This window comes from Halyomorpha halys, unplaced genomic scaffold, assembly GCF_000696795.3.
Source record: "Halyomorpha halys isolate HHAL.00 unplaced genomic scaffold, Hhal_1.1 Scaffold120.1, whole genome shotgun sequence".
Lineage (NCBI taxonomy): Eukaryota > Metazoa > Arthropoda > Insecta > Hemiptera > Pentatomidae > Halyomorpha > Halyomorpha halys.
Window position 1 is genome coordinate 409,149 of NW_027108251.1, and position 27,244 is coordinate 436,392.

The 27,244-nt window shown below is 29.2% G+C and overlaps 2 protein-coding genes across 8 annotated transcripts; both read right to left on the minus strand.

Moving 5' to 3' along the window:
• Nucleotides 1-1,842: 1,842 nt before the first annotated feature.
• On the minus strand, nt 1,843-4,415 carry LOC112211223 (uncharacterized). The gene has a single exon (XM_067046623.1). It carries the CDS (start codon nt 4,296-4,298, stop codon nt 3,621-3,623), a length of 678 nt encoding a protein of 225 aa, XP_066902724.1. The 5' UTR covers nt 4,299-4,415; the 3' UTR covers nt 1,843-3,620.
• Nucleotides 4,416-4,542: 127 nt separating this feature from the next.
• ttk (zinc finger and BTB domain-containing protein ttk) lies at nt 4,543-19,740 on the minus strand. Of its 7 annotated transcripts, XR_010843204.1 has the most exons (7): nt 19,589-19,740; nt 18,230-18,444; nt 17,521-17,995; nt 16,494-16,850; nt 15,730-15,789; nt 15,196-15,392; nt 14,475-14,601 (listed from the first exon to the last, which is right to left on the minus strand). XR_010843204.1 is itself a non-coding variant. In XM_014416324.2 (6 exons), exons 2-6 carry the CDS (start codon nt 18,398-18,400, stop codon nt 7,710-7,712), a joined length of 1,626 nt encoding a protein of 541 aa, XP_014271810.1. In that variant the 5' UTR covers nt 18,401-18,444; nt 19,182-19,295; the 3' UTR covers nt 4,543-7,709. The 7 variants fall into 7 exon arrangements, 6 of the variants coding, with proteins under 6 accessions (XP_014271810.1, XP_014271812.1, XP_066902723.1 ...); XM_014416324.2 differs by lacking the exons at nt 14,475-14,601; nt 15,196-15,392; nt 19,589-19,740 and adding exons at nt 4,543-8,272; nt 19,182-19,295; XM_014416326.3 differs by lacking the exons at nt 14,475-14,601; nt 15,196-15,392; nt 19,589-19,740 and adding exons at nt 4,543-8,272; nt 18,837-19,055.
• Nucleotides 19,741-27,244: the final 7,504 nt, after the last annotated feature.

Here is a 27,244-nt window from a genome sequence, read left to right on the forward strand (position 1 = left end):
CATTATTCTTTAAAATGGATAAATTTAGATAAAAATGGAACTTGGTTGATGAACTGTAGGATTTACAAGGGATTATGAAGCTTTCAAGAGATTTGCTAAAGAAGCTACAATAGAAGGCCTAATTGAATAATAAAACTTTGGAAGAACATGTTATACTTAAAATGAAGAATAAACTGGAATGATTAATAAAAAAAAAGTAAGTAATAGAAGATATCGAGTTGCAGATATTAAACGAAAATCTTCACTGGGAAGGAAAGAAAAGACAACAAGGACTGAACTTGTTCTTGAATTGATTTTCCGTACCATTGGGCTAAAACAGAAAAAAATACAGTTAAACAATCCAGAAGGATTAACAAATAAAAACTGTTGTCAAGGAAACAAAATATCAGATGGGTTGTGACAGATTTATAAGCATCATGTTTAAATAAGGGTAATGTACAAAATACAAACTCACTTTTAAAGTTGGTAGGATGAATAGTAAATAATAGGCTGAAAATAGAATATACGGAAGGTATACAATCCTAGAGAGAGTGAACAAAAATCTATGAAAGAGTATTAGACCATAATTGGTTACAATTGTTTAGGATAAGAACAAGCAATCGGCTATAATATTGCCAAGTCTTTTACATCACCTAAAGTACTTACAAAAACAAAATGCTGTAACAGAAGAGTAAAAGTTCCAGAAAATAGTCCTGCTTACAGATGAAGTTGTTTTTCTTCTCTAAATTACTCTGTGGTTCTATCAATCATTCCACTACACAATATCAGCAATTGAAATGGAATAGATGGGGACTATAAGAAAATAGTTTATTGCAGAAGATTTTAATAATAATAAGATGGAGATGTAGATAAAAGACTCCATCTGTTCAGGCTCTAAAGACTGAGGAGGAACTCAGGCTAAGATTAAAATATAAAGAACTTTAATAGGCTACATCATTCTATGGCAGCCAAGACTTCTTTGGGGAAGGGGGAGGACCAGCATTCTAAAATAAAACTAGTAAACAACTAATTACAACAAACAGCTGTAATGGGTGATTATGATGTTATACATACTGTTGAAGTGACTTAATTTAAATAACATAAGTCATTGACTAACATAAGAGAGGCATGACAACTTTATAAGTAATTCGAAGAATTTACCATCATCTAATGCTAGAAACATAATATAAAGCAACAATAGGAGGATAGCAGCAAAGGACATGGCAGAGTGAGGCCGGGAATCAACACTGTTGCAATGCCAAAGAAGTAAGTACAACCAAAAAAAAAAATATTTTTAACAATAAGTATTCAAATTAAATACTGTAATATTTAATAGTATTATGTAAGAATGCAGTGCTAAATTCATGGAAAAAGATATTTTACTCTTAGAAGAAATAAAGATGTAATTATACTCAAGAATTGTAGTGAAATATGTTTAAAGCTTTTTAAATAATGTCTCATGAAAATATGGATTAGAAATAATAACATCCATATTTTGAGTAAATATGTACAATTATATTACATATTATTAATGTTATTTCAAAATTTTTAGATTTATTAATTCTTTCCATGAATAATTTACACTTATGCCCAAAGGTGCAATATATATTGATGCAACAAGTGAAAAAAAATTGCAGTAACAGAATATAAAAAAAAAAAATTAAATGGAGGTTTTTCAGTTTATCTGATCAACTAAATTAATTTGAAATAACTTGTCGGGTTAAACGTAAAATTGATCAATGACATTATTATGAAGATAAATGTTTTTCTATCTACAATTCAAAATTGAAAGGAATTGTAAAATTATCCAAATTTATTAGTTAATAATTGATAATTTCAGTTTTATCAATACTAAAGCATAGATTTCATTTAGGTGCAGGTAAATAGAAAAACAATGTCACTTCATCACTTTTATCTCCAATCTGCTGAAACATTAACTATAGAAATAAAAGAAAAGTATTTTGAATGAAATACGGTTTCTAACCAATCAAGCCTATAAAAAATGAGTAATTATCAACTGAACAAATAATCACTTCAGCTTTGATACTTTGTAACTCAAAAAAATCAGCAAGATGATTTTGATGCCTTCAATGATAATAAAAAAATCAATGCATCGTTCTAGAGACATCTTGTTTCAACCATTGTTTTGTAGAATACTTATATAATTATTTCTGACATCTTTCTAGATGTCTCCAGAATGAATAATTAATATTTATTTTTCATGAAATGGTATAAAGATTTTTTCGGAGTTACAAAGTATCAAACGTTGAGAGAAGGTATTTCTAATCAACTAATATTCAAGACTTATCCATCCTCAGTACTAGACCCTGCTCAGAAACACTATATTATTGACAAACAATTGACTTTAAATAAAACTGACAAAAATAATTAACATTCTCATTTCTATTGCTATAATAAAATTGTAACATTTAATAAATAAAATGTCAGATTTAACAAAATTAATATATAATTTCTTTAAAGATAAATAAATAAAATAAAATTACATTGTAAAACAACCCATTTGTCAAAAATAATATTCAACTAATTGGAAGTGTCGTCACCTATAATTATAATGTTATCATTAGAAGATATTGTGCTCGAAAAATACTTCTTTTTTTTAAATAAAAATATTAATAATAATAAATAAACAAATTCTTATGTGTGACTAAAAACATTTCAATTTTTTGTTTTTAAAACAAGTGAAATTATTTAACAAAATCAAAAAACCTTGTTCATGATAAGCGAACAGTCTAATTATACTTTCTTGTCGAAATAAATGAAAGCACTATAACAGGAAAAATCTAACATCCACATATAAGTATTTAAGAAAAACATGGTAAGTTAAATCAATATCTGTATTGTATAACTGATAATGTTAAGTTTATAACTGTATATTCAAAAGTTCTTTTATTTACATAATTTGTGTACATTTTAGGAACTAGAAAACTTTAAAATGTTTTATTAACAAGTTAAGAGATGTAACACACTTCCTAATATTAACCTTTAGATCTGAAAAGTATGTGTTCTAGTTATACTATAATAATTTTAGAGTTCTACTTTAGAAAACTTTACAGGTACTGTGTAGAAATTTTAACAGGTAATGTAAAAATACAAGAACTGCAATTTGTTTTCTCTAAACAATTAAATTTTATCAGAAAAAAAAATAAATAGAAAAATGATTCTGAGAATCGACGCCAAGTTGCCAGAATTTTAAAAATAGAAAATAGAATAACCTTTGGAAATCAATAATTAACAATAAAATATATAAGCCAAATAACAAATAATTAACTATCACATGCATGCAATAGCATCTTTAAACGTAAAGCTTATTTATTGTAACAAGGTAACTTTATCTAGCACTAAACGGAATAAAAGTAATCTATACACGAGCTTTTTTTATCTTTATAATCACATGTAAAATTTCTTTATAAAATCTAAAGTAAAAAACTTTATAAACATGAAGACAGCTCATAAAATTTCCTTTTTTTTTTTTTTACAAAGTAAAATCAGTATACATTTTGGAGCATTCAGTCAATCAAAAAAGGATTTTTACAAGTGTACTACCGATGTTTTACAAGTGTATTGACAAGAGGCCTTAAAACTTATCACAAGAAAAAAACTGGAAGGATTACTTACTGCTGTCAAGTATTCATGATTGTCGACCTTCGAGAATAGCCTTTCCTTGAAACGGTTGATCCTTGCGCTTCACACTCCCGTTTTACCCTGTCTATAATATCAGCTACGAGTTTTTCTTCCTTTTCTCTTTGTTTTTCATATTCTTCGGGATTTCCAGAAATATCTTCTGAACCCCGCCTCCCTCTTCTGCAAGGAATGACAACTTTTTCTTCCACTCGAGAATGTCTTGTACTCAAATGACCAAGATAACCTTTTCTGGATTTGAAAAACACATTACAACGATAACACTTGAACAAAGCCGCTGGCGGGGATTCAATATGAAATTTGTATTTATGCCTATACCATTGTGTTCGAGAAGGTAAAAGTTCTCCGCATCTCTTACACACTACAGTACCATCTTCATTCATTAAATATTCTAAGAGGTCCCTCCGACGAGGCGGCGTCGCACCAGGAGATTCATCTTCTGTTTCTTCAGCCGACTCTTCCTTGACTTGTAGCAAAGCTTCGTGACTGAGAAAATGAGGGGCAAACTGAACCGGGTTAAGCGTCACATCTTCCCCAGCAACAGGGGATATAACCACTGCTTCTGGAGGTAAGGAGTCACTCCTTATGGGAAACGGAGTGATAGACACATCCTCACAAATTGAAACGCTCACCGACTGCAGACATTCTTCTGCCAACATTAATATATTTATAAATATTAAAATATAAAATAAACAATACAAATTTTTGAAGAATCAAAATATCTAAAAGAAAATGGGTGGTAAAACAGGATGAAACTTGATTAAGGTTTGGTTAAATATAACATTTCATTCTTGATAACAACAAATCATAATAAAAAAACAAAAAAAAAAACATTAGAGGTAGATTTTATTTTTATTTTTAACTTCATAAAGTTAATAATTTTGAACAAAAACTGTTATTTTTTTATCTTTTTTTTGTCTGAATTACATTAGTTACAACAGTGAGTTTTGTACATATTAAAATTTTTCTAAACTAAGTTATAATACTTATTACTTTTCCTTGTGCAATTTGAAGCTGTATATTTAATTTATTAGATAATCAAGGTCACAAAAAAAAAAAAAAAAAAGTTTGTGCATAAAATTACTGTTATTTACAAAACAAATTTTTCAAATAAACTCTATAATGTCTATTAATATATATATTTTTTAACACATAAAAGCAATTATACAACATATAAATAATTAAATTTTACAATAGTAAATTTCTATTGTACATTTCTTCTGAAGAATATATACAGATGAAGTTGAAATACAATATTATTACAGATTCCATAAGGAAGACTCAGTTAACTTTTAAATATATATATTTACATAAAAGAAAAATATTAAATAACATATTTCAGTCACTTGTATAGACTTAGACTTTATGAGTAGAATGGTTTTCCAACTACCCATTAACAAAAGGAGATACAAAACAAACTTTTGATCAAACAAGAGAAAGAAAGACCTCATCTAATAACTATGAAGACTATTAATAATTATATAATAAACAACAAATATGAATTCACTTTTTTTTTATTAATTTTATCTATAACTTCTTTCTTAATTACTTTTAATTAAGTTATAAAGATGAGGCATATAAATATATGTTAATTATATAACACTTGGCGACTAACCTTTAAAAGACTAAAAGCTAAGGAGGCAAATGATTTTAAATCACATTGGTAAAGTAAGGCACTGAATGAGTCTTATTATACTTCTTATTACAAGCACGTGAATAATACAAATCAATTTATCTATAACAGTAGAAATATCACGGGCAATAAAAACAAGGTCAATAACACTTACAATTAAACTAATTAAAGAAAGAAAAACCTCTCTATATTAAACATGTATTTAGAAAGTTTAAAGAGCGTAATTTGGATGTTTATTAACCTTTTTATTATAAATTTTGAAAATATGAATAAAAAAATTAAATAAAAACTGATTGGTTGTGAAAACAAAGAAAAAAAATGCATTGAATCGCAGCATAAATAGACTGAGAAATGTTAAGTAAACGTCAAGATATAAAAAAACAACTTTTTTTTTATCACAACTTTTCCCTTTATACTGATTGATATGAATAGGCACAAGTTTAATACTGAATACATAACATTAGTAAAAAATGGAATATGAAGTGCTGTGCTATCAACATTCAGTATTGTAAAAGAAAGAAATATAATATATATATATTTATTTTTTGTAGAAAAATCAATCTACTATATTAAACTATAACTCATTTGTGTCTTAAAAGGGTATTTTAATACCAGAACTTAACCATCATATGGTTTTATATCATTTTTTAATGAAATTGCACATCATATTGCCATTAACAATAAACGTAAAACTGATCTTAAATCTTTAGATTAACAAATTATAAACTAGCTACAAATAATTAAAAATATCAAATTAAATAAAATGACAAAGGTGTGCTCCATTTATATTTCTTAAAAAAATTGAACATTATGTATTTCTCATATTAAAACATGAAATAATCAAACCCTCGAGCTACATAATAACTGTAATCAAAATGATATCCAATAGTCAAATAGTTAATTGAATTGATATCCAATAGTCAACTAGTTAATAAAATACCACAATCATTTATTTATATATATATTTTTTTTTGGAAATGGAGTACTTTTAAAGGAATATTGTAACTTCAAAATTAATTCGGCTAGGCTAACCTCCCCTTTCTGTAATTAACTGTCCTTAACCACTGACTATATCCACAGCATATTATAAACCAAATGTTTTATAAACAATTATGCAAGAATATGTTTTAAAATTTATAAATTAAAAAAAAAAAGGGATTAGAAAATAAAAAAAAGAAAGCAACTTGAATGATATTTCTCTGATTACTGAGATACTATCACACAAAATAATGTTGATAAAAATGAAAAAAAAAAAAAAAAAAAAAGAAAACATCTGTCATATAAGAATATATGAGATTAAAGAAAAAGTAAAATAAATAAATAAATGTACATATACATTAAAAAAAGAAAAAAAAAAAGAAAGTGGTAACTTTAAATTTATACCCCATACTACCATTAAAAAATAAAAAAAAATATATAATTTTCATAACTACATGAAATATTTGGTCGATTAAAAGCTAAAACATCTATGTCTAAAATATAGATGTAGTAGAAGGAAAATACTTTCTTGTTTTATTTTGTATGAACAAGAAACGTACAAACGAAAAAAGAAAAGAAAAAAAGAGATCCTAATCAGATATTTTCCATTCACTCCAAATTATTTTCGTACCTAACCTATAATGCTCAAAATAAAAACCATTAATATTGCACATTAATTCTTCCTGTAATGAAAAACAAACAAAAACCTACCATTCTCCTCAACTAAAGCACCAAAAATATTAAATACTATATACATAAATATTCCAATAAATCTATCTATAAGTGTTCTCGATATAGGTTACAAACAGCTATCTGAACTTCAACATAACCTAAAAACTCTATAAATAAAGAGAAAAAAATATTAAAAACAAAATTTCCTTAAATACAAATACCAAGAATATTAAATATTTCTGAACATTTTTTTTTAATACAATAGAGAAATATCATTCAATAACCAAATTTTAAATTGATCATAATTTTAAAATAAATTTAACAATATAATCATCATAATATGTAACAATATTATAAATGTTTCTTTCCCCCTCAAAACAAGTGATTTATATAAATCCAATAGTAAAATATTAAAGCTTTTAGTAGCAACATTATTAAACACAGACAAATATTTGATTGCACTGGATTAGTTTTACTAATATGATACTTAAATCACTTAGTGAAATATTTAATAAAATGAAATGCGGTGTACGGATAACTTTTGTGCATATGTGTACACATAAATATTATTGATAGGTATTAAACAATTATTCTAATATAATCTAGGAAGTAAAAATATATATAAATATATATATATTTCCTTTCTTAAAAAATAATGTAACTACATCTTTTATAACTTCTTCTTTGTACTTTTCAACTAATATAGATGTTCCAACATTAAAATCCTTTTTAACAATCAGTTTTCCTCATCGTATTACATTGTTTTTTAAATTACACTATATGAATGTTATGGCGGGAGATAAAATCCAACAGTTGAGAACATACATTCTTTTGGCATAAAACAGTCATGTACCATTTTCATATGGTTTTTCATTTTGTCTGGCCTTGAAAATTCTTTAGCACAAACAGGGCATGGGAACACTTTTCTCTGGTGCCCTTCATGATAAAGAAACGCATGCCGTTGAAAGCTGTATTTGTTTTTAAAAGTCTTTATAACATCAGCTTTCGCACATTCCATACATTTATATATTCCTTCTGTGATAGACGCATACCTAAAGAGATTGAGACCCCGGACAGACATCTCTGTTAATGCCTCAGCAGGGTCTGTGCTCGAGGCAGTTCTCCGCCTGACTCTTCTCTTGGTTGGGGGAGGGCGGGGAGAAGGTTCGGCAAAATCACCTTTTTCATCTTCACCAAGAAGCCCAGTTGTGTCATTGTTGTTTTCTACATCACCAGCTGAGTCTACTACCAAGCTGTCATTATCGTCACTTTCAATTTCAGTTTTGTCAGAAAAATTCATCAAGTCTGACCGTGGTACAAGCCTCAGAACATTCATGTCCATGTCAACTCCTAGAAAGAAAAAAAATTATGAGGTATACTGTTGTCTAATCAATTCAAATTAAAGTTTAATAAAATAGGAAGATTTTCATAATTAATTTATTGTAATTAATTTGACAATGAATAAGTAGCATATATTTAAACTACAGGATGCAAACCACTAAGTAAAAAAAAAAATGCAACTATTCCACATTCTTCCTTATTGTATCATAACACATTAATTTAAGGACAAGAGATTTGAAACGATATGTATTATTAATAGAAATGATTATGATGTATTCCAGTTGATAAACCCTTCAATCAGAGTCTCAAGTCACAAGCCAAGGCTCAATGAAATTTTACTAAATAATTTGATTTATTTCTTTTTTATTAGCTGTAAGTAGACATTGAAGTTACTCAGGGTCCACACTAGTAGCAAATCATAAGTCAAACATTGTTTGCCACATGTGTGGAACAGGGTATACGTGAATAAATGCCTATGTATCAGCTGATATTGGCTATCCCTGATCGATTTTCTTTCATAAGTCAAAAGGATTCGCTATTGCCATAGCCGAAAACTTGCAAGTGTATTCACACATACATTTGACGAATCAACTGCTTAACAATTTTCTTAATTTTACCTAACTAATAAACTATGAAATTGTTGCTGATATGAATTATTGATATGGAAATCATCAATGATTCATAACATAACTTAAGGTGGCTAATTGTATTAATAATTTGTACTTTAGACTTTTATAAAGAGCTAAAAATAACATTATTTTTATTTTTTATACAGCCATAGCTAATGTATACATCCACATGGATGTCACTAAGAAGGCTATGACAACTAATTAAATCTCGAAATCATTGCAGAAGTGCATAATTTTAACTCAACCACATAAACAATTTCTATCAAATAATTTACATCAAGTGCGAATTTCCCATTAGTTCATTTGCTCTTTCACATGTCTTACTTAACAAACATTTGATGAACAAATTTACCACTAGTGTATAGTCTATTTAAAAGAGGCCTCTCTTGGAAATCCTATAAAATGATGATAAGAGGAACGTGGGCTAACATAGTCTACGGAGAAAACCTGATGGTAGTGCATGAGTACTGACCACATCATATATAATTGGTCGAGGAACAGTACTCAGTAAGCACAGAATGAAGTAATGAACCCACAATACATCATGGGTGGTCGAGTAGTGTTATGTAATTATTTATACAAATCCCTAATAAGATTTACTATCAAAAAGTTATAAGCAAAACAATTTCCAGATCAATGCTCCACATAAAATGGAAATGGCACATTACTCATAATAAAAGGAAATGCCTTTCCCAACTGTTTTACTACAAGTAAGCAGTATATTGAGCTGGTTAGTGTGCTAAGCCATATTATATATTAGGAAGTAGCAATTTTAATATGGAATTTCTAGATTGTCAACAAGTTCTTTATTCTAAAACTAAAATAATGGAATGCTAAGTGGGCCCAGATGTGAACTAATATGAATGGAATGGTCATGTATTTAAAATTGATTAGAAAGTCACATATGTATTTAAATTTTCAAAAAAAAAAAAATATTAATTAATTTTACTGAAAATGTTGATTGAAATTCATTGCTAAGTTTTTAGTTCCATACCACTAAGTTTATATTTCCAACCAGAAGTTGATAACTTATTATCTAGTTAACTATACTTAGCAACTTCTTCACAGTACGTACAGATTTAAAATAAATAAAATCATTTCAATGACTTATTCAAAACAATTTTTTGCCAATTGTAAACATATTTAATTGAAAATTACTCTATAAAATTTTATTTAATTAACTACAGTAGTTGTGGAGAGCAGAACAAGAACCCAATTTTTAAAAAATATTTTTGCAAACCTTAAAAATCGTACAAAAAAATAACAACAAAAAACTAAGACTCAAATATTCAAGAGACTTTACAGATTGAACAGTGTAACTTACTCTCACATCTTACAACATTCGGAGTGGCCAACCCAATTGTATTCACATCAAATTTTTGTATAAAGTATATTAAGTTAGACTAACTTATTTCTTTTTTCATCGTCCTAAATATTTTTTTAAACAGTAAGCTAAAAAACAATAAAAATAAAATTAAAATTAAATAAGCAGGTAAGAACTTTGACAGACATCTGCCTATTCATAGCTTTAACGGCTAATGGAACAAAAATAATGTAGTCAGATTATAGAAGTTATTATTACTTGTATTAAATTGAAAAATTACCATAATTTACGAAATTGATAAATTAAACTTTAGACTTCAATGGCCTTAGAATGTTTTTATTAGGATCAGAAACTCTTAAATCACTTCACTAGTAAGCGTAACTGATTTGACTATCTGATAAACATAAGTATGCCCTAACATAAGAGCCCAATACTTCTACAATAAAGGCTTCTCTAATATTGAACTGAGTAGAACTCTTTCTAAATTAAAACTTGTGATAAGGTAGGTTAACTCAATATTGTTGTCACATGTCTACTCTGAACTGTTTCTTTTACATAACTTTAACACAAATTTATGTAATGAACTACAATAACAATTGTTTTATCTGATGCGCGGTGGACTGGAGATTATAAAATGTAATTTAAAAAGAGATTTATTAATTTAATAAATTATTAAATAACTTAATTAATATGAAGAATATATATGTATATCGTATAAGTTATTTTTGTAGTATAAATTCATTTCTCAGATGAAGTACTGAACTAATCTACAAAAGGGAAGATGCAGCCTGAATGAGATTTTAACATTGATAGAGCAGTTGCATGTGAGATTGTAGTAGATATAACAAGCATTTTTAAATTAATTAAAAACCAAAATATTAATAAAACCCATATTAAAAGATTCTCCAAGAGCAGGAGTTTTTATTAATGAAAAACAGTTTCGCTATCATACATGCAGGACTAGAACCATTCATATACGTATACTATAAATAACTACATTATTTATTAAAAAAATTATACTATGTGAAATATAAGGCACAATACAAAAATGTTACATTTACAGAAAAAAATGTATGAACAACGGGAAATAAGTATTTTCTTTTTATTTATAAGTTCGCTTTAATTATTTTTTTTTCAAACAATGGAAAAGAAAGATATATTTTCATTGAATTGCTCTGTTATTAGCGGCTAGTTCTAGTTAATAGAACACTATAAATAAAAGTGTACAAAATTTAAACTTTTTTTGGCTAATTATTAATTAAAAGTAAAACTGAAAAATCGGAAATCCTAACACTCCAGTAGTCACACACTATGTCAGAGATGGCCTAGGGACATTGTTTAGTGTAGTTAGTGTCTCTTCAGGTCCACTAATCCCTGATTCCTGCTGACCCAAGAGCCTAACGCTTTGTTGCTCCTTGTCATAAAGAAACAAAAAGTACTCACTGATTTCATAAGTGTGGGCAGTATTTATACTCAGGTCTACATTAATCGTTTAACAGGAGAGAGAAGAAGGTTGGGTTGCAAAGATAATTAAATTTGTTATATAAAACTAAAAATATAGAATAAAGAACTGTTTATAATTAAATTATTATGTCAACTTTTAATCCATAAAATATAATAATAATAATTAAATTTTCACCAATGGCTACGATATACTATCCTACCTACTTTTGAAATTTTTTCAAATTCTTTAATTTTTTGTTTGATAAAACTCATTTAGGCTTTAATAATTTTACCGAATTTTAGAAATATTTAGAACAATCTTGCGTCTAAATTTAAACCAAATAGAAGACATCTCAAAGGCGAGGCACAGAGCCATAAGGAGGTGTAACTACTGGAATGTTAAAGAAACATACTTCTAATAGTATTAAAAAAAATGAAGCATATCAAAAACATGCAAACAATTAAGTAAAACATCGGTGCTTAAATAAATATGTAGCAGATTTCTAATACTCACTGATTCCAAAGTTAAAAATAATAAGTAAAGAATATAAATATTTAAACTAAAATAACCCTTGAGTGATGATAAAATTGAAAATGAAGCTCAGGTATAAATTAATAAATCAAGCTTTCTGCACGGAAATGCAAACCTACAAGATTGATAACTAACAATCTTCTAATAAAATTCAACAAAATTTGGTAAAACACTTACAAATATTTATCCTTGCTAATGCTGACTGTAAACAAGTTGAAAAATAAGAATCTGTTTCCAAATTTTAATAATCATATATTTCAAGATAGATATTTACCTTGGAAACACTAGCGATTTCGTGATGTCAGTTTTATGTGTAAGAAGATAGATGAAACAGAACATGGAAATATTAAAAACCAAACTTGCAATGATTAAGAAAATACTGCCATATAAATTAGTGAAAAACGAACATTTTGGACCCCAATTCTTCCATGAGTTCTTGGGTACAGAATACACTAATTTTCAAAATGTACACACGGGCAACTATAAAAGAAACCAGAAAAATCAAAGGAATAAGAGCAGGCAATGTTATTAAAATAAATAAAAAAAGAGAAGGTTACTGAAATGATAAACATTTTTTTATATAAAGAAAAAAAAATAGAAAAATTAATGACAAATTATAACTATGAAAAAAAAAAAAAATATCCGCTAAAATCAAGTAAAAGGAATAAAAAATTGAACGATTTTTCAAACGCTAAAATTACATCAAGTTTAAAGCTAACAAAATACATATTAAAGAAAATTCAACAAACCATATTTAAATAAGGAAAATAAGAAGTAAAGAAAAACAAGCGTTTCATGAAAATCAAAATTGGAGAAAGGTAAAAAAGAAAGATCACCCATTGGTGTATCCTTTATTATCAGCATCGATAAATAACAATAAAGAATATATCTAACATTTTAACAATAAATTAACTTAACTTTCTTAAAAGCAAGTAATTCAAATACAATATAATGAAACATCATAGATGTTATATATATTTAAACAGATAAACGGAAGATATGTATGAATATTATGAAAATATTTTTTTTTTTGTGTGTAACCACACATAGGCACTATTTCTCACTTGAGATATTTGAAATCAAAATAAATTAACTTTGGATAAATAATATTTGATAAAACAATTTGTAAATAAATAATTAATATATCATTGGTAATATTAAATATTTGGTGCATATTAATAAATATAGAAGACTAGCGAAGGTGGACTAGTAGCAGACTTCCATGATTTGTAGATCACGATAAAAGGTAAATATTTTAATTAAAAGCTGATGTTACCCTGAATAAGATTAATATTAAGGCACTGATGATTAATATATTAGTCAAAATGGTAAAAACATTTATAAACCCTAATAGTTTTTTAAAGAGTTCAGAGATGTGATATGCAATTACCTTATAAGGAAACATTAAACTTTAAGAAACACTAAACTTATAAGATATTAATTATCTTATGACTAAGAAAAAATGACTAGATACAATAAAATGTGATAAATATTGTTTCATTTTAAAAATCAAATTGATACATATGAAACATCAACCACAATCAATAACAGACAACATACAATAGAAATGAAGTGTTACACTCTATAGTGATAAAATAGTGAATTTTTCAAACATTAAAAAATTAACAGTAAATAAATTTATTAAAGAACAATAATATCCCTATATTAAATATATATTTTTTAAAAAGAAAAACTTTTCTACTTCCATAATTTTAGCAATCTCTGGACTCTTGGTATCAACAGTGATAAATACTCCTAAATGATATAAAATATTTGGTCAATTATTTCAAAGAAAATACTAGTAAAATTTCATTAACTATAAAATGTTATATATCACAAAATTCCTTGGTCTTGATTCCTTAACTAAAATTCTAATAAATTCATTCGGTTTGTTGGTCATAATTAGGTAACTGTTCGGAAATCGATCCTCTCATACACGATAGACCATGAACCTGCTTTGCGTGAGTCATCATGTTATCTTTTCTAGTAAAAGGTTTGTTGCATATAGGGCAATGAACTTCTTGCTTGTTTCCGCAATGTGCTGATAGAAAGTGGCGACAAAAGTTGCTAATGTGAGTGTATGCTTTTGAGCAAATGGTGCATCTGTGTACTTGATCCCCTTCTCGTGAACAGAACTTCCTGATTGACATTTTGTCCATTCGTCGCCTATTTCCATCAGAATCTGACAATCTACCAATAAGGCTGCGCAATGAATCTTCTTCAAATTGACTAATATCATCATCAGCAAATTCAGGTTCAATAATTTGACTAGAAAATTCGGCTTCAACATTCTCTTCTATATCTGATGATGCCGGGGAACAAGCAATTAAATCATCAAAACTTGTCATAATATTTGACGTTTCTTCTTCGTCCATTTCAATAAAATCAGAATTAGGTTCCACCTTCAATCCTGAAAGAGAAAATACCATTTTATAAGGTAATTTGAGATCACAGTATTTATAATATAAAGCAATTGCAAAATGTTTATAGAAAGAAATTATATAAAAAGATAAAAGCAGTTGTTAACCGAACCTAAGTATTATGCATTATTAAAAAAGAAATAAAAGGGGAAGTTGAGCACTGATATGTTAAGTTCAGGCATGAAATAGAGAGATCAAGTATAATACCACATTCAAAACCAGAATAAAGAGTAAATGTTAATGACACAGATAATTATTAGAATAGAGTTTGTATTAGCAACTAAAATTTTCATGAATGTTTTATTTAATTTATATAAAAAAAAGAAAAAAAGAAAAAAAAAAAAAAAGGAAGATGGAATAATGTTAAGAAAAGCAAAGCATGCTCTGGTGGTTTTATTTGCATACACAAAATTTAAGGGGATTAAAAGAATACAGTAATAATAAAAATATCATGCAAATTAACAGACTACAGGAGCTTTTAAAGCAAAAGGAAGAATAAACCCAGAACCAAAAGAAAAAAGTAGATGGGACACATTCCTCATGGAAATATAAAAAAAAAAACAATAATTCTGGACCTAACTTACCTCTTAATACTATCTTCTGTTTACGGCAACTTCTGATGACTGCAAAGCACTTCTGATTTAAAACACTTCATATGTTGCACATTTTAACTGTAACTATTGACGCGAATGGCCACAAAATGTTGAATAAATTTCAACCACAGATAAGGACACACACAGGTTTGAGGAAGGTGTCCCATCTGCTTGCCATAGCCAATTTTCTATTCATCAGACGAAATTTAGCATCAACATAAAATGAAATTTTGAAGTTTATGATTATATATATACGTCTATATAGTAAAAAAAGCATTAGTCTCAACTGATTCTCCGGCATGAAATTTTGTTATTACTGCAAAATTCATGCAACTTTACAAAAAATTTAATGCAGCTTGCTTGCCCAAATAATTGTAATGTACAATTTAATCTTAGAATAAATAAAAAAATAATTATATAAATATGAAAGATATATAGTATAATGTACATTATACTATATTAAATCACTGTAAATTATTTTAGGTAAATTATATTAAAACTAAGAAGGTTAAATCAATATCTCACCAGATGATGAAAACCTTTCGCCATCAGATTGAGTTGAGCTTTGAAATGATGCCAATGAATCTGGAAATAAAACCCAAAGTATAAATTGTCATAGAAAAATACTGATACTTTGAACATAAAACAATTTGTTTTTTAAAACAAACTGAATTTTCCACTAGCCTTAATACAATAAAAAAATTACCTAATTGTTAAAGAATGAAAAATAAATCCAAGAAACAAAAATAAGTAAGAAGTGAATTGGATGACAAGATAAAAGAAGCAATGTAATTGAGGAGGGTGGGTACTATGCTAGGAGTGGGGAGGGTGCAGCTACAACCCCACTTCTACCCTCTCAAGGTCACCTCGCCTTACTTCACCTGTCCTCTAATAATCTCTTTTTTAAAAACACAGAAAAGTTACCTACTCTGATATGAATAAGTTCATACTTATAGGAAATAAAAAAAAAAAAGATTTAAGTTAATAGAATTAGTTATCTATCAACTGACATGAAAAGTGAAAAAAAAAAAAAAAATAGCAAATTAAAAAAGAGTATTTAAGTTAATCATTAGTCCAATATATTGCCAGATTGAAAGAAATTTTCGACTTGATGTTGACATAATACATGATTAACAAGTCAGTAAAACAATAAATGAAAATTAGCTTGAACTGAGACCCAAAATTACCTTAAAATAAAATTTACATCATGCCAATATTTAGATTAAATTTTATACTTTGAAGTGAGAAACAATAAAAATACATCAAACAAGACATTGAAATAAGAATACCTTGTCCGGAAGTACTAGGTTTCGGTTCCTCTGTTTTAAGATGCTGTGGATCTGGAGGTTCATCTTCTTCCATACATCCCTCTTCTTCTCCATCTTCAATTTTGTGTACTTCTTCACAATCCTCTTCCTCTTCGTCTTCTATTTTAGGTGATTCCGGATCTTCAGTTGGAACAGTATGCGGAAGATTAGAGGTTTGATGAGGCGGATTATTACAAGATTGTGGAATTCCCTGAGGAGCAACAACTGGCCCAAGGCAGCTTCTATAATTCCCAACAGCCATTTCAGGCATTGTTAGAGAATTCGTTTGTTGAGGATGCTGCTGTTGCAATGGCATTGGTGGAAAAGGAGGACCTACACCTGTTGATATAAAAACAGTTAGTAAGACTAACACATTACAAACAAAATAATTTATCCCATAACTTCAGAACTTAAATTGAAAATATAATTACAGAAATAGTCAAAAACAAGCTTCAATTGTCATATCAAATCAATTTATGTTTTCTAAATTAACAATAAATTATACCTAAACTAGATGTCTAAACTGTTTAATCTTTTAACTATTTAATGTCCTAAATGGTATCATAATGCAAACAATTCAAAAACTTCAGTTTTTCAGAATATTTCATTAAAAATCTAAAATTAAAGAAAGAGCCACATTATTTTTTAACACAGATAAAATGGTATTAGTATAGAAAAGCCTTATCTTGAGCTATACATAAACAAGAACATAAATAACAGAGTGGAAATGAAATTCATCTGTTGATTCAAAATAAAACAGCCGAGAATTGATATAAAAAGACTTGAATAAACTAACACAGATATCAAAACACTTTTTGAGTTAATTTACAACGCATGTAGCCCAAGCCGAGATGCCAAGCTTTCTAAAATAAATTGATAACACAGAAATCAATTCCTCAAAGACTTTATTTTTATCAATTTTAATAAAATTATTATTGTTTGATAACAATACCATTAATTATGACTTCTTGGCTGAAATACTTCCGAAGCAAACAAATTTGCTACTTACCTAAATGGTTTTCCATAACTGGAGCTGTCTGTGGCTTTTGATCCTCATGGTCAACATCAGGATGTGGCAAATGAGGAGGATTCGGGCTGCTACCAGAAAGTTTTCGAGGTCGACCCCTTTTACGTTTAGGCGCAGTCAAAGCTGAATTGAGCATAGGGTTTGGAGGCGGTGGACGTTTTGGCTGAGCATTTGGTGGCATTGAAAGCCTATGAAGACTAGGTGGAGGTGGTGGTGGTGGAAGAGTTTGATTCAACAAGGAATTAGCTATAGAGGGAAGATCACATCTTTCTTCATTAACTTCAGTAAGACCTTTGATCCTCAAAGACTCGGCAACTTTAAGAAATGCGGTAAGTCTATCTTGATCAACACTAACTTCACCACGATACATGAAATCCAAAAGGGATCTCATGTCTGAATACGGAACATCTTTCAAAATAACAATTGGGTGTTTATCAGGATGACCAACAAACAAAGCCTGGAAATAAAAAAAAAAAAATTAATACAATAAAAAGAGAAGAATAAACAATGAACATAATCTGTTAGGGCAATATCAATAACTAATAGTAATAAAAATAGTGAATGATCAGTACAATAGAGGTTATTTTCAATTAATAAAACATAACACTGAAGGTAACCTCATTAATAATAGCTCATTTAAGTTGTGTAAATGGTCAGACTAACTAATTTATTTAAAAATAAAAAAAATTACCTGGAAATATGGACTACACGCTGATAAGACCATTTTATGGGCACGAAGAAATTGTCCTTCAACAGCCAGAGTTACATCAACAAATGCTTCATCGTGCAGCAACTGATCGAATACCGAAAGAAGATTGGTCTGATGGTTATTCCATCGAAGACAAAACCTTTGAGATCCCATGGTTGATCCCCCCCTATTGTTTATTTTCGACTTTGGATAAGTACCTAAAACAAGAATAGAACAAATGTAAGTCATATATTTGATCTTATTAAAAAAAATGAATTCATTCCAATCCAATAACGATAGACTATTTCAATACCAATTTGCACTCAAAACTTCACACTTTGAAATAAATGCTAATTGATGCAGGAAAAAAAAAAAGTTACCCTTGGGAATCTTGACAATGGAATAAATAATCAAGCATGGCTGCCTGTGTTATTTCATAATATAATATTAATTTAATAATTTAAATACAAAATTACTGTTTAAACTTCAAAATAAATTAAAAAAATATTTATGTAAATAGAATTTAATTTCAAATATTACACACAAAAGAAAAATTGTATTCTCATTAAGAGAAAAATAAATTCTAAAAATGGAAATTAAAAATACAAACAACTGAATGATATCACTTGGGGCTTCTGGGATATTAACTGAAATCAGACAACTATGTTAACACTGAAGGACAAATATGAAGCAACCAATTTAGACCACAGCAAGACATGAAATTAATCAAAAACAAGTGAAAAATCAAAAACTTCATAGTTTTATTTAAGATAATAGAAATGTCATTGTTGTCGATAGTAATGATAAGAGAGAATTTGGTTAATCTTAACAGCCTAAATTGATGAATCACACAGGTGTTTTAGTGATAAGAGGAGAATTTATTCAACACTCAATTGAATCCGAAACTAACCATTGTACAAATAATAACAATTAAAAAAATACACGGAACATTTACCTAGTAGTTTCGAATCATTTCACTGCATAAAACAAAGTCACAAAGATATGAATTAAACTAAAACGCCCAGCCCTTCCGCCATGTTGCACAATTTTCCCCCACCCCATTAACATTTTTACTCAACCCTTTTTAAAACGATCGATTTTCAAGAATTGATTTAGCATTAAAAAATATATATATTCACAAAAAAGAAATGAATATAATATTTTTAAAATTCTATGGAATCAATTATTTCTAAATCGAAGATTTAAAAATTTCAGAAATATATTGATCCTATCAAGGTGTCGACGACCCTAATGCGTATTTTACAATTTTAAAGCACCATTCTGTTCACTGATACAAGATAGGCACTAAAAATTACATTTCACTTATAGAGAAGAGTCGTATGTTCGACCTCACAGTTTTACCTCGGCATTGTTGTGGTTCCTGAAGAGAGGGATGAACACCGAAACGGGTTGGAAATAATACACTGGCTCTAAGACGCCATGTCAGCAATCTGCCCTTGGTTCGCTCGCAGCTAGCGCCCCTAGCGGCATCCCGGTAAAACCCCTCTAAATCCGACTCATCTTATCAGCCAATCTCTTCCTTAAATTGGTTTTATCAATGGTATTTACGTTTAATATTCGGCGTTTGGAAAATCAAATATTTTTTTATTGGAGTTTGTGGGTGTAACATCTAGACTTATTTATAATAGTAACAGAAAATATTTTTGGCTTTTATATCTGTTGAAAAAATTATATTTTGACGTTTGTCAAAAAATAGTGGCCGTTTAAGGCGATTTGAAGAGTCGGCGTGGAAGGAGGGACCTGTTGAGAGACACAATAAACAATTTAAGAAGGACTAGCGAGGGGTAGGGAGAGAGCGGAGTGGCCTTGATGCAATAGCTAAGGCGCGTCCACACCACGTGGAAGGGTACATGACCCCTACACACACGCGCTACCCCTCCCCGCCCCCACCTACTCTACCACACTCATACATTTATTCTAGTCTACCCCTAACTTAGTTCTATCTTCGACATAACCGTGCCCATTAAGGCTTGACCGCTATCTGTCCCAACACACAGTACTCCTTCAAACCAGTACCTCAATGCCTCAGAGATTACCCCAGTATTTTAGGAAATTATTTACATTTTATATATTCAATCATATAAATAAAAATTTTATATGTACAATGAAACATCTATGAAACGGACACCTTCAGAGATTATAATTTTATCTGTTATGAAGAAGTGTCTGTTAAGAAGGAGTTAAAAAAAGAAGAACAATAAAATGAAATTGAGCCTTGTGATTGTTAGTTAGGAAGTACCCATAATAAGATTTCATACCATTTAACAAAAAAAGTGAATGCATCGTTCTAAAAATGTATCCACTCAATCATCGTTTTTTCCGACACTCATATTAGTGATAAGACACAAATTTGAAAATAGGTGGACAGGGATATAGAGGATTATCCTGGAGTAACCTGTGACTGCTGCCAAATTAATAGAAAATTGTAGCCCCATTATCCGAGAAAAGCGCTACGTTTCACGTACAGATTTTTTTTTATTAGATTTTTGGGTTATTCTTATATTAAAACGCAAAACCTCTAATTTTGAGTGAGGAATTCCATTTTTTATTTTAATATGCACTGAATACTGCATAGACGCATCGATATGCTGTATATATAGACTGAATGCTGACTACCATAACTAAATGTCATTTAATGCTATCAATACCTGAGGAGATTTGAATTCCTATTTTATGAACAATAGCCGTTATAGAGGAGAGAGAAATCCTCATAGGGTATAAAATTGCTGTCCGTATCCGACGTGGAAGGGTTCAAATGGCACTTTGTTGGCCAGAATCATAATAAAAATTGTCCGTTAAGAGAAGTTTCACTGTAATACTTGGTGATTTTATTATCTTTTCTTTTTTCTTTTTTTTTTTTTAAATAACTTGAGATTGTCTTTTAGCATACAGATTCATATATTAATAGTTTTCTTGAAGAAGTTTGTCGAGGGGTGCGGTCAGCAAAGAACAACATAAATAAACAAAACCATATTTATTTATTTTATGCCTACAGGCATAAAATAAATAAATATTGTTTTGTTTATGTATGTTGTTCTTTGCTGACCGCACCCCCCGACAAACTTCTTCAAGCATTAATCTACGGTCAACTATCTACACCTCATTAATAGTTTTCCGAAGTATTGTGTACATTTCCTCATATTTCTGTTTGTGTTAATTGGTCTTATTTGCTCAAACTAAAACATAAAGAGTGTATTACTTGTGGGTTGCCAGCCTGTTATATGGTAATTCCCAAATAAAGAGCAATTTTCAACAAAAACACATCTCCAAAAATAAAAATAAAATAAATTATGTCAGAAGATGTTTGGGGTTGCGATGAGTGAAGAACGCAGATAAGTAAAACGTTTCGGCCAGAATGTCAATAACAACAATATAACAACCATAATGAATAAAACGAACTTAGAATAACACTTATATATTATTATTTTCTTGTTATTCTACTTTTGTTTTTATTCATTATGATTTTTATATTGTTTTGATTTTCTTAGCCCTGATGAAAACCTGAAATACTGGCCTATACGTTGGAACTAAAAAAATAGGATTAACTTGTATGTCAGTGCTTTTCTTGAAGAGTTGCACATGGGACAAAGAAATATTTTTTATTTGATGTATTCCACTGATTGTAGCATAAACTGTAGTTACTTTTTAACAGCCTCACTAGCATTGGGACAGTCTATAGAGGGACCACAGTAGAGAAAGGAACCCCTGTCTATAGTTATATCTTTGGAACACGTCCATTACAAAATGAAACCAAAAAATATTTTTGTCAGATGTACCACTGTTCAAGCGAAGCAGCGATGTACTCTTCACTGACCGCACCCCCAGCCATCTCCTCATATAATGCCTAGGGTCAACAAGTAACGCTTCATTATAAAATATATCCTAAATGTTCTTATTCCAGTTCTAGGCTAAAACTTTACCTACTTGTAAAACATTATTTTGAAATCGTTGCACTCGTTTTCAAGACCAATACTATTCCAGGACAATGAGACTATGAACAGACACGAAAGTGGTAAAATGAACTTTAGACAAACATCAATTACAGAATTATTGTCCAATCATTAATTATAAGATGTCATTTCTTATAAATAACAACAATTAATTGTAGTAAGAGGCCAAAAAATCAAACAAAAAGACAATTAATGGTAATTCAAAATGCACTCAGGTGTTATTTTTCTTTTTCGGCTGATTTGTGTGAAGGAAATAAAAGTAAAAGTAGTTAAAAGTTAAGCACTATCACATTTTAGAATCCCGGAAGTCATTAGAATTTCTCTATTTCTGTCTTCACTTGAAAGTTTCTTTGTCAACGACTATGATTTTTTATTACCAGATGTATATTGAAATATCCTGCATTGTGTTATAACGCTATAAAACATTTATTGAAATAATTTATGTAGGCTTTCAACTCAGACTTAAATCTAGTAATTACTTTTTTACTGAAAGGTGCTGCCATTTTTTTTTATTACCTTACTCTAGTGACGTTGCAGGTCACCCAAACATTGAATGTAATAATTAATTTTACATAGATGTGTATCTTCAAAAAAAATATTATTCAAGTTATAAGGCAAAACTTGGAAATTGTTTTAACATTTTTTATGTTCGGGCCAACTAACTCTCCAGGGGTTGGATAGTTGGCAACCTAAAATTCGGTATCAATACGCCCCTCTCCCCCAAAAAAACATAGGTTCGCGGAGGAGCGTGTTTCTGAAATGTTTTATTCGGTAAATCCCTTGTTAGCTGTCTTAACTAATAGGAATACACGAGACGGGAGTAAAACCCGCACCATATGCAGCTTGACTGCATCGGAGTGTTCACTACGATTGGTCGATATAGCCTCTTATGTTAAACTTCAGTGATTAACATGCTTTGTAAAATAACATAAGCTGAAATGATTAACCAAATAATTATTTTATTACTTAGGAACATAAAATGGCTGAAATCTAATATAAAATATTTGCAGGAATCTTGTCATATATCTTTTACACTCATTCATTACCAAAAAAAAAATTACATGAGTTTTACACTCTAAGAAATGATATTTAACATAATGAGAATGGGTAGTTTCTCTACATGCCTATAGTACACCTTTATGATCTTACTTCAAATTCGCTTTTTTTAGATTAACTAATAATAAAGTTTCAGATTTTAAACGACACCGGTTTAATAAACACTGGTCATAATAGCAATTAGTCCAATCAAATTGAGTTAAAAAAAAGAGATTTACTAGGAAAGTTTTGCACTAGAGGGTGCTGTGAACAAATTCGAAGTTTGCCTCCTTAATATTTTGAGCTTTGTTTGCTTTATTTCTTTTTACTTCCTCGACAAAATTCTCTCAAAGTTCCCCAAATACAAAAGATATTGCGAGCTTCAGTATATGGACATAATTGTTTTAAAACTTTACATGTCTCAGATGAGAATTAGCAATTATATAAATTATAGTCCTTTTTTTTATTTCAGATTCAAGTTTCTGGTTTAACAGACTACACCATCTATAGAAATAATCAACCAAAAAATACTGCACGTGGCTGTAATGCCATAATCATCAAAACATTACACATATTCGTGTGTCTCCCACACATACACCTCCAATACAATCCAAAGCCGTAACCCTATCCACCAAAAACAAGATAATTACATTAGTTGCGGTTGACAGCCCACCAAAGTATGCTATAATGTCAAATATGTTTTTCAGTTTTTCGAAAAAAGTGAAAGATATTTTAGAGCTGGCGGGAACTACTATGCCCAGTATTCTTCTTGAGGGGTAACATTCTAAGAGTTAAAACTTTGAGATCTGGTCTTTGCGAAACTTTTCGTCAAATAATTTATCACTAAACCTACAAGCTTACTTTCTGGTATAGGATACTTACTCAACTTTTTCATATTTAAGAGACTACAGACCACACCTTAGAAGATCAAAACTATCTTTAATCTTCGCTTTGACCACTCTCTTGTACACCTCTTTCTCTACGAGGAAACATTCTAAAGAGAAAAACGAATCTAGGGTCCCCATAATTAGCAGTTAAATAATATAATACGTTGAATAAACGCTTAAATCATTAAAATAAATCTAAGGGATAGCAAAAAAAAAACTTAACATGAACGTACTATAATAAACATTTCAACCAACATTGCGCAGATTACACAACCTCCTTGGTACGTCACTAACAGAACAGGGCACACAAACTTACATATTCCTACTGAACAAGATTAAATTAAAACATCATACGAAAATATCACGACAAATTTTATCACCACCCCTATAGACTTGTACAAGATATGTTGCAATGAGGATTCTCGACTACACATACCGAATCCAGCAACTTTTTAGTAATAAGGAGCTTTCTGAGGGCTTAGATAGCAAACTCTATTTTGCCACTAATTCTATTTTTGTCATTTTGTAACATGTTAAATTCGCTGGTTATCTTCAATCTTAAGACAGATGTGATTTTTTTTATTAAATAAAAGTTCATTGAGAGGTCTGAGAACAAAAAAATATTCGGTGAGCTTCAATAATCTGTTATTTTTCTCCTCATTTACAAATTTCTCTTCTTAACGTTGAATAAAATGATTCTGGTAAAAATATATAAATTACACAGGAAAGGAAAATAAACATTCAAAATTTAATGTCTTTGTTTAACTGATTTATTTTAATTTTTTAATTCCGTAATATTCCTTAATAATTATTACTGTTGTAATCCCTTTTACAAGATCTGATCTCCTCGGCAAGCTTTTTATGAAATATGATATTTTCTCTTGGTCAATATTTCCTCTCACTTATGTTAGTCTTATCGGTCTGACAACTCCCTTTTCCTTGCTCTGAAGTTGGATAAGGTTGAGGGCGGGAATTGAGATCTGTAGAGTGTAGAGTGTTATTGGTGGAGATACATACTTTAATAATTAATATTAAAGTTACTAAAGTTGGTTCAGGCCAGGGTATTATCTAATAAAAGTGAAAACCAATCTATTAATGATTTTTTTTTAAACACCCATTTATTTGTTTTAAAATAAATGTAAAATAACGAGTCATTTTTGTTGGATTGAATAAAGTGAATAAACTTTTTTTTTTCGAACATACTTCTTTATTTTATTGGAACTTTATTAAGTTATAGAGCTCCCTGATTATAAAAATAGAAGTAACTTTTTTTTTTTTAAATACGCTTTTTTGTTTTATCATACATCGTCGAGGGTGTTTACATTTATCCTTAAGGGATAAGATTCCTCCAATGACGTCAAACTTTTCTTACTGCTGAGTGTGGCTGAAAACTGGTTGTGAACGACGAGAAACGGCTGAGGGAAAATAGGATAAGTGGTGAGTGAAAAGTTTAGTAGAGATATAATCTTCGGCTACATGGTATTTTTACTTTATCGGAATATGGAATATACAGTAAGGGAAAATTTTAATTTGAGTTATCAACGAAAATTTACTAAAGTCCCTTGAGTCCAAATAATCAAGTCACGCAAAATCTGTGAGTAAACAGTCTTCCAGTTCAAAAACAAAAAATCGTACGAAACTGAAATTATATTCAATATTTTCAATATAATTTGGAATTTTTATTATAATTATTACATTTATATAATATAATTTTGAAATTTAAGTTAATCAATATTTGTCCAGTATGCCTGAGATCAGAGATTGCCATGGATACGACGCTTATTCATGAATGAATCATTGATAAATAAATACCGTACCCATGGTAATTTTAGCTATTAGTTTTATAGTTGCCCAACTCTGCCTGAGATGTAACAGCAACCTTTTCGATAAAATCAACCGACCGAAAATCCAAGTTTATAGATCAGATTTTAAACATTTTTTAATTTTCTTGAAAAAACTCCAACGATTAAACTCAATGAATCAATTTGTATGTTTTAAAAAGTCTTTTCTAAAGTACCTTTTATTTGAAAAAATATAATGTTCTTATCGTAAGCAAAAATAAACAATGGATAAATAAATTAAAGAATTTTATGAATAACTAAAGGAGGCAAATGGAAAAAGCCGATAGCACTATGAAACCACCCAATCTGTTTAGATAGCATTACGGCTTCACTATCTTTTGTTAAACTGTTTTATTCTTGGCAGGAACAAAACTCACACTCGTTATACCTCGAGAAATTCTAAATAAGAATTTTTATAGCAACAGAAAAATAAAAAAAATTTGTGATTTATTATTTTTTCAAAACTAGCGAAACCAACAATTTGCACAAAACTTAGAAACTTGGGGTAGGATGTAATGTGAAAGTTGTGCGATGCGCATACCGCAAACGATTTTTTTATTTGCGTATCCTAGAATATGTTTCGTGCTTCTCCTCCAGCAAGACAGCCTTAAATTGGATCAATTATTGATTTAATTTCGTTTTAATGAATTTCTTCATGTGGTCGAAATTAATTCCAACCTACCCATAAAATGTTCTTTATTTTTATATATATAAAAAATACTGATATTGTAAACTGAGGTACCAATTTCATAGATTTCAACTCTTTTAAGTGAGAAAAAAAAATCTAAGCTTTTTTTCCTGTTTTCGTTGCAAAATCGATGGCTACCGGAATAGAAAATCTGAAATTGGTTTTCAGCATTCCAAGAAACATCTAGAATCGTTAATTTTACATATAAGTCACGCAGAAAAACTTCTATGTTTTTTATTCCAAAAACCCCCTATTTAAAACTAAGCTGGAGCGACTTCCTTGTAGGCACTTCAGCCAGGTTGCTCATGCTCTGTGAGATACAAGGGATGAATGAAGAAAAGAAATCAATAAGTCCATAACATATGTATGTAATGCAAAGATCATAGAATGGTATAATTATAATGTATTACACTATTATAATTATAATTATACTTGAAATGTTACATCGAAAAAAAAAAATCTTTTAGTCGTTTCTGTTCTAAGGGTACTTTAGATCCCAAATTAACTAAACATTCTTCTATTTAAAACCTGTATTCCATTATCATGTTTAGTTGGATTGTATTCATGATTAAAATCAAAACTGAAATGAATCATAT

Excerpts from the sequence above, each read along its gene's own strand:
- LOC112211223 (XM_067046623.1), bottom strand. The coding sequence starts at position 4,298 with ATGTTGGCAGAAGAATGTCTGCAGTCGGTGAGCGTTTCAATTTGTGAG.
- ttk (XM_014416324.2), bottom strand. The coding sequence starts at position 18,400 with ATGGGATCTCAAAGGTTTTGTCTTCGATGGAATAACCATCAGACCAAT. Across the intron at positions 17,996-18,229 it reads CGTGTAGTCCATATTTCCAG|GCTTTGTTTGTTGGTCATCC; the intron begins GTAATTTTTTTT and ends TTTTATTTCCAG. Across the intron at positions 16,851-17,520 it reads AGTTATGGAAAACCATTTAG|GTGTAGGTCCTCCTTTTCCA; the intron begins GTAAGTAGCAAA and ends TTATATCAACAG.